General features: G+C 45.2%; 1 protein-coding gene across 2 annotated transcripts in view; it reads left to right on the plus strand.

Moving 5' to 3' along the window:
• The window catches only part of DISP1 (dispatched RND transporter family member 1), a 91,514-nt gene extending 83,194 nt beyond the window's left edge, over positions 1–8,320 (plus strand). For both annotated transcript variants that reach the window (XM_082217298.1, XM_082217299.1), the window contains one exon: positions 5,130–8,320. In XM_082217298.1, the coding sequence (XP_082073424.1) occupies positions 5,130–8,039 (2,910 nt within the window). In that variant the 3' untranslated portion in view covers positions 8,040–8,320. The remainder of the gene's footprint in view (positions 1–5,129) is intronic.
• The last annotated feature ends 504 nt before the right edge of the window (positions 8,321–8,824 follow it).

The raw sequence follows: 8,824 nt of genomic DNA on the forward strand, positions 1-8,824 counted from the left end.
TTGCACTATCCTTGAAGAAGCAGGTGTGTGGTTTGGGGGTTTCCCTAGATCTGGGGGTGCCCAAACTTTTTCAAAGGGGGCCAGATTTGACGAAGTGACCATGCATGAGGGCCGACCAAAGTTGTTGAGCTTTTTCTTTAGGATTGAAGTTGTTGAGGATTTTACCCCCAGACATATACAGCCATGGAGTCCCAGTGGGCCGAATTAAGCCCCCTAAAATGGAGTTTTGACATGCCTGCCCTAGATGAAGCTCTGTTACTGATGGTCTTGGAGTGCCTTCTACAGCCTTCTACAGCAGTTTCTCAATCAGGACAGCTTGACCATGCAGTGGTAGCCTCAAGTTTGAATTGCTGCAGTGTTCTCTCTGAGGGGGCAACCCTTGACATTGTTCTGGAAGCTGTAGCTCAGGGGTCAGCAACCTTTTTTAGCCGTGGGCCGATCCACCATCCCTCAGACCATGTGGTGGGCCAGACTATATTTTGGGGGGGAAATGAACGAATTCCTATGCTCTACAAATAACCCAGAGATGCATTTTAAATAAAAGGACACATGCTACTCATGTAAAAACACGCTGATTCCTGGACTGTCCACGGGCCGGATTTAGAAGGTGATTGGGCCACATCCAGGCCTTAGGTTGCCTACCCCTGCTGTAGCTGGTGCAGAATATGGCAGCTATGCTGCCTGTGGGGAGTGAACTGCAGCCAGCACACAGGATCTACAATGCTTGCTAATTGCTGCTAGGTCAAGTTCAGGGTTTTGGTACTAACATACATGGCTTGAAACAGTTTGGGGACCAGGTGGTTTGAGGTCTTACCTCTTATATACCCAGGAGGTCACTTGTTCTCAAAAGAACCCCTCTGTGAAGTCTCTAAAATATCAGAAGCCCCTGTCCACAGCAGGGCTTTTACTGCCACTGCCAACATCTTTCTATTGTATGACTGTTAATCACCCTGAAATTTATGTGAAAGCCTGCTTTCAAGCTGCTTTCAAACTCTTTTCTGAGGAACTCTGGGGTTTCTTGGAAACGTGTCCTCATTCTCCAGTGTGAAACATAGATAAAAGGTAAAGGGACCCCTGACCGTTAGGTCCAGCTGTGGCCGACTCTGGGGTTGCGGCGCTCATCTCGCTTTATTGGTCGAGGGAGCCGGCATACAGTTTCTGGGTCATGTGCCCAGCATGACTAAGCCGCTTCTGGCGAACCAGAGCAGCACACGGAAACGCCGTTTACCTTCCCGCTGGAGCGGTACCTATTTATCTACTTGCACTTTGACGTGCTTTCGAGCTGATAGGTTGGCAGGAGCAGGGACTGAACAACGGGAGCTCACCCCGTCGCGGGGATTCGAACCACTGTCCTTATGATCGGCAAGTCCTAGGCTCTGTGGTTTAACCCACAGCACCACCCGCATCCCAAAACATAGATATAGCCCCCTAAAAGACAGGTCGCCTGCCATTACCAGTCTTCCCTTAAAACAGAGATGGCTAAACTGCTATCCTTCTGATGTTGTTGGGCTTCAACTCCGACCAGCCCTAGCCACCGTAAGTAATGAAAGATGATGGACATTGCAGTCCAGCAACATCTGGAGGAGCAGAGGTACCGTATTTTTATGTGTATAATACGCCCCTTATTTGGGGGACTTCAGTTTAAGAAAGTGGGGGGAGCTCTATACATGTATAAGACTCCCTGAAATTTTGGACATTATTTTTTAGGGGGGAAACCTTGTCTTATACACAGAAAAATACGGCAAGATCCTCATGCTGTACAATACAGTATTACTAAGAAATGTGTGGGTTCTAGAGCACATGGTCACATTGAAAGTGTAAGAAATCTGAAAACCACCGAGGGATAATTTAAGCACAATATTTTCTTTAGATGTTGCAGAACAAGTGGAAAACATCACAATGATACATCTAATCTTGCATGCACAAAGTGGCCTTGGCAACACCTTTTGATGTAGCAACAAAACAGACCCTAACCCTTGCATGTGTTTGCAGTATTTCTAAAACAATGTTTTCATGAGGTATTTTGATAAGTTCCAGGCTAAGTCTCTCTTTCCAAGTTCTAACAGCCAATTTATCTTTATCTTTTGTGAGGCTTGCTTTAACAGCAAATATGTAAGGTCTGCAATGTGTTGAGAAATAGCAAGCAAACTCACAGTTTCAGATTGAACTTGAATAAGTAAAGTGGGTGATAGTTTTTTCCTCCCAGCTTGTCTGGCTGACCTGAAGGGCTTTCATGTTGTATCCTCCCTGATACAACTGGACATGGGCCATGAAAAATAAAGAGATGGCATTCCAGTGCTTCCTTTTATTTATTAGGTTGTTCGTTTTTTCCTGAGCTTGCATGTGTGAGTGTTTTTATCTGGAAACAATCAAATGTGAATTATCCTGTTTTTATGGAATGCTAGGTCATTATTGTTCTGAAATTGTTTGACAAAATTAAGGCCATATTAAATCTTTTATAACGATCGGGAGAATTCCTAAATCCTGCTCTTTTTTGCCTCTGCTATAAAAGGATTGCACATAATCAGCCAAAGCAATTTCAATATGACTCAAAACCAGAATGTTTGGATGTCTGAAATGTGCCTGGCTTTCAAAAAGCTTAAGCACATGTGTAAGTGACTTAGTAAGACTAATCCTCTGATAATATTGGGAAAGTACATAAGTGTATCCAGGATTGGTCCTTTGTTATGCATTCCAAGTAGGAAATTTGACTAGTGAGTCCAGATGTACATTAGGCACAACTTAATTCTGAAGCTTTGCAGGCCTAACTAATGAGTATCCTGGCCCTCTGAATAGCAGTGCCACAAAGATCCCCACACCTCAGTAGGTGTGCCAACACAAATTAAGGAGCCTATCCCTCCTGTATTTCCATAAATATATATATTCTGATTTCTGGGAGTGATGGAATAAGCCTACATAGCAGTATATTCTCTGAATGCATTGACCAGTTAGGAAAAGGTAACACTGGAGGTTTGGGGGGGGGGGGGTTGTTACAGGTTTGTTGCTCTTGTGGGATATAGTATGTACAGTGGTGCCTCGCAAGACGAAATTAATTCGTTCCACAAGTCTCTTCGTCTTGCGAGTTTTTCGTCTTGCGATGCACGGTTTCCCATAGGAATGCATTGAAAATCAATTAATGCGTTCCTAGGGAAACCGCCTTCAGACCAGGTCCAGGGACAGTCTGTCCCCGGACCTCTTCTGAAGGCTGGGGGGGGCAAGGGCTTTTCTTCCCACCCCCAGCATTTTAAAAAACCCTGGGACAGCGGAGGACTTCTCCGCTGTCCGGGCGATCTTAAAATGCTGGTGGCCGGCCCTGGGAAGCAGGCAGGGGGGACAAAGACTTCCGCCCCCCACCCGCCTTCAGAAGGTGTTCCCGCCCCGCCGCCCGGCTTCGGAGCAGCGTTCCGAAGCCGGGCGACGGGGGCAGGTGTTGCCGCCCCGCCGCCCGGCTTCGGAGCATCGTTCCGAAGCCCGGCGGCGGCGGGAGGAGGCGTTCCCGCCCCACCGCCCGGCTTCGGAGGAGGTCCGAGGACAGTGGGGAAGACGCGATGCGCTTCCCCGCTGTCCCGGATATTTCCCTATGGGCTGTCGTCTTGCGAAGCAAGCCCATAGGGAAATTCGTCTTGCGAAGCGCCTCCAAAACGGAAAACCCTTTCGTCTAGTGGGTTTTCCGTCTTGCGAGGCGTTCGTCTTGTGAGGTACCACTGTACATACCCTCTTTGTCACATCATGTTACAGTTGTTAAACTTGTCGAAGAAACTCTCTCAGATTATTGGAGATTCATTCCCCTTGTCTGCAGTCATGGGATTGTTGTCTATCACATGACTGTGTATGTTTTGACTCCACAGAGTGGGAAGTGAGGGAGACAGGGTGTTTGTGTTACTGTGTTCTGTGAAGTGGGACTATTGTCCTCTGTTCTTTCTCTTAGCTCCTTCCTCTTTCTCATCAGACAGCAAAGTCAGAATGCTCCGAGTGCTTTATATGTAAATAAATGTAGATTAGCCAAATGCTGAGCTACTGAGTTCTGTTATGCTGACTGCGCAAACACTGCGGATCCCTAACTGTGCTGATGTCTGTTGGCATCAGTCGCTGTGATGTTCGGGCAGAAGAAAGCTTTTGAAGCTCCCGAACGATCGACCAGGAAGGAGAGAATATGCCAGTCGGGCATGTTTCTCTGCCAGGGTCCTACTCGAGAGTAGGACGGATCCTGACACAGATATCTTCCAACATTCCCTATGCAAAAAGATAGCATGGGAACCAGTTCAAAAGACTAGTCTGAAAAGGTATTGAAGCCTTGCCACAGTTTGTGCCAGTTAACTTCTAAATATGTCTAGGAAAATGACTTTCCTGCGGTCATCAGCAACTTTAATAGATGTGTGATAACCCTAGAAACATTGTGAAATGGCAGCAGTGTCAAGTGATTGAGAAATTCAAGTACCACATAAATGCTTAACCAAGCCACTTACCTGTCTGCCTGCATTGTTGCCTTTTCTTGATCTGGTGAAGAAAGGATTCATAGTCCTGACTGAGAACCGAGGAAAGAAGCAAAATTTAATTATAGTTTTGTCCACACAAGTCAGCCTGTTTTATATCAGATGATTTTTCTGTTCTTGGCTGTAGTTAAAGATACACTCAAGACTTCCAGGTGACCAGTTTTAACCAATTTGCACTCACATTTGTATAAATGTAGCTACAACAGTGTGCTCAGTTGAGAATTCCCGGTGCCTGTATTTTCCTTTGCCTTCAGTATACAGAAAAAAATATTTCTGATGGAGTATATTGACTTTTTTGGTATGTGTTCAAATGAATCTATGAGCAGTAAATTTAGTCTCCAAAGTATGTTACCTTTAAAATTACATCTCATTTGCTATCAAAACCACTGATTGCTTAGTATAAATTGCTCTTGCTAAATGTGCATAAGGGGAGGACAGAGCTCAAAAGTGTGTGCAATTAGTGATCACAAAGAATTGGTTCCAAATCACTCAAATGCTTGAGAAATCCCACAGTTGGAACTAATATTTTTAGAGATGGTAAGAAGATTTTTTTGTGGGCAACGAAAATGTTAAAATGGTGTTTGAGCTTTGCACTTCTGCTTCTTATTATAATTCTTTCTGTCTTTCTTTACGCAGATACGATCCCATGCTCAGTTTGGTGATCTCTGCCAGAGGACCACTGCTGCTTCGTGCTGCCCCAGCTGGACGCTAGGCAATTACATTGCCATTTTAAACAACAGATCATCCTGTCAAAAGCTTGTGGAGAAAGATGTTTCTCACACTCTGAAGCAGCTCCGTACATGTGCCAAATACTACTATAATGGGACCCTGGGACCAGATTGCTGGGATATGGCAGCCAGAAGGAAGGACCAACTCAAGTGTACAAATGTGCCTCGTAAATGTACAAAGTACAATGCTGTTTACCAGATTCTCCACTACCTAGTAGACAAAGATTTTCTAAGCCCAAAGACTACAGACTATGTCTTACCAGCTTTAAAGTACAGCATGCTCTTTTCACCTACTGAAAAAGGGGAGAGCATGATGAATATCTATCTGGATAACTTTGAGAACTGGAACTCTTCAGATGGAATAACCACCATCACAGGGATTGAGTTTGGAATAAAGCATAGTTTATTCCAAGATTACCTTTTAATGGATACTGTGTATCCTGCTATAGCCATTGTGATTGTTCTCTTAGTCATGTGCATATATACCAAGTCCATGTTTATCACACTGATGACTATGTTTGCAATAATTAGCTCCTTGATCGTTTCTTATTTTCTTTATCGGGTAGTATTTAATTTTGAATTTTTCCCCTTTATGAACCTCACTGCACTGATTATTCTCGTCGGTATTGGGGCGGATGATGCTTTCGTATTGTGCGATGTGTGGAACTACACGAAATTTGACAAGTCTCAAGCTGCCACTTCGGAGACGGTGAGCATCACCCTGCAACATGCTGCCCTTTCCATGTTCGTCACCAGTTTTACCACCGCCGCTGCCTTCTATGCCAATTATGTCAGCAATATTACAGCAATCAGATGTTTTGGTGTTTATGCTGGCACCGCCATATTGGTGAACTATGTATTAATGGTAACGTGGTTACCTGCAGTTGTCGTGCTACACGAACGGTATCTACTCAATATATTTAGTTGCTTCAGAAAGCCTCAGGCAAGTGTGTACAATAACAAAAGCTGCTGGACAGTGCTGTGCCAAATGTTCCGCAAGGTTGCTTTCGCAGCCTCGGAAGCATCCCGGATATTTTTCGAGAAAGTGTTGCCACACATAGTTATCAGGTTTCGCTACATCTGGTTGGTCTGGTTCCTGGCCTTAACTGTTGGGGGAGCATATATCGTCTGTGTGAATCCAAAGATGAAGCTGCCATCCCTGGAGCTCTCCGAGTTTCAAGTCTTCAGGTCTTCCCATCCTTTTGAACGCTATGACGCCGAGTACAAAAAGCTGTTCATGTTTGAACGTGTCCATCACGGAGAGGAGCTTCATATGCCAATCACTATTATCTGGGGGGTCTCTCCTGAGGATAACGGGGACCCTCTAAATCCCAAAAGCAAAGGGAAGCTGAAACTGGACAGCACTTTCAATATTGCAAGCCCAGATTCACAGCTCTGGATTCTGAAGTTTTGCCAGAGGCTGAGAAATCAGACCTTTTTCTACCAAACAGAAGAGCAGGACTTCACAAGCTGCTTCATTGAGACGTTTAAGCAGTGGATGGAAAATCAGGACTGCGACGAGCCGGCTCTCTATCCGTGCTGCAGTCACTGGAGCTTCCCCTATAAACAGGAGGTTTTTGAGTTATGCATCAAGAGGGCCATCATGGAACTTGAAAGAAGCACAGGGTACCATTTAGACAGCAAAACCCCGGGGCCTCGCTTTGACATCAACGATACCATCAGAGCAGTAGTACTGGAGTTCCAGAGCACCTACCTCTTCACCTTGGCTTACGAGAAGATGCATCAGTTCTACAAAGAGGTAGATACCTGGATTGCGGATGAGCTGAGCACTGCGCCTGAGGGTCTAAGCAGTGGCTGGTTTGTGAGCAACCTGGAGTTCTATGATCTCCAGGACAGTCTCTCTGATGGCACTTTGATTGCCATGGGTCTTTCGGTGGCTGTTGCGTTCAGCGTAATGCTGCTCACAACATGGAATATCATACTGAGCCTTTATGCAATAGTTTCGATAGCAGGAACCATTTTTGTCACAGTTGGATCGTTGGTCCTTCTTGGCTGGGAGCTAAATGTTTTGGAGTCTGTCACCATTTCTGTTGCTGTCGGCTTATCAGTAGACTTCGCGGTCCATTATGGCGTTGCTTACCGCTTAGCTCCCGATCCTGACCGAGAAGGGAAAGTAGTCTTCTCTCTCAGCCGCATGGGTTCAGCAATTGCTATGGCTGCGCTGACCACATTTGTAGCCGGCGCCATGATGATGCCTTCCACCGTTCTGGCATATACTCAGCTCGGTACCTTCATGATGCTTATAATGTGCGTTAGTTGGGGCTTTGCGACCTTCTTCTTCCAGTGTATGTGCCGTTGCCTTGGGCCCCAAGGTACTTTTGGTCAGATTCCTCTGCCGAAAAGGCTGCAGTGCAGCGCCTTTCCCCAGGCGTTGTCGGGGAACAAAGGGGACGGGGAACAAAACAAAGCTCAGCCTGCCAGTAAGTATCAGTTGGACTCTAGAGGTCAAAAAACGGGCATGGAACACGAGCATTATGAATTGGAGCCTTTGGCATGCCATGCCAACAACTGCAGCGCGTTAGAGAAGAGAACCTATGAAGAAACGCACATGTGCGCGGAGCTCTTAGATGGCAGGCTTGCAAATGAGCACGTCCTTCCCCAGTCAGCGTATAACAGCGAACTGAACGTAAGCAGCAAAAATGAATTCAGGATAGGCATGTTGTCTTCTGGTGAGCAGGACACCACTTGCCAGCTCTTATGTCAAAACCAGCAGTGTAGTTGCTCAGTTGATTATAAGCATGTGAGCATGAAATGGAGCCCCCACTCATGTCAGCAGTTAAAATTTGGGGTCAAATGAAGCTTCATGCTACCTCTCTTCTCCTTTGTCCAGGAATGTGCATAGCCAGAGTTCTGTAGTTTGCGCAACTGCTTTGCATCATTCTTTCGATAAATATGTGACTACCGTCCCAGCAAGTTCTGCACTGTAACTGTCTACAGAGCAGGTTAAGATAGCCCCTGAAATATTTTTTCTCCACTTACAGCAACTGTTTCAATCCCAAAGTCTTCCAAATGCCAAGGAGAACTTGAGAACTCCTCCAAAGGAAGCAAGTTCTTCTCTGTTTATCTTCAAGGGTGTTGGTTCACTCTTGTTGTGAAATGGAGAAAAACCTATCTAATAATCAGAAGGGACTCTTGTGATAACTGAAGACAAATGGGTTGTAAGAGTCACTGAAGTAAATGGGAACAAAAACAGAACGTCGAAATCAAAGCAAAATCCACAAACTGAAACTGAGCGCCTCCAGAACTTACAACAAACTGCTTCAGGTGTGAGGGCTAACCAGAATAAATGGAAATATATAGAAAACAGTACATCAACAAAGGCTGGTTTTGAGTTGTGGCCTGAAAATTCCTGGTATTGTAACAGAACCATAAAAATAAAGTGCAATTTTGTTGAGTGTCATATGCCAAACAGTGAAGCCCATGTGCCTGCTGTTGTTAGCACACCCAGAACTTTCCAATGAAAGTTTGCTAATAAAAAAAACTATAATAAATCTTAAACTTGTTGGTTCTGTCTTTTTTGTGGGGGGATCTTTTCTCTTTTTAAAAGAAAGAATATTCCAACCTGCCCAAGCTGTCAAACAA

The sequence above is a fragment of the Podarcis vaucheri genome (assembly GCF_965113315.1).
Source record: "Podarcis vaucheri genome assembly, chromosome: 3".
In the NCBI taxonomy this organism is placed as follows: Eukaryota; Metazoa; Chordata; class Lepidosauria; order Squamata; family Lacertidae; genus Podarcis; species Podarcis vaucheri.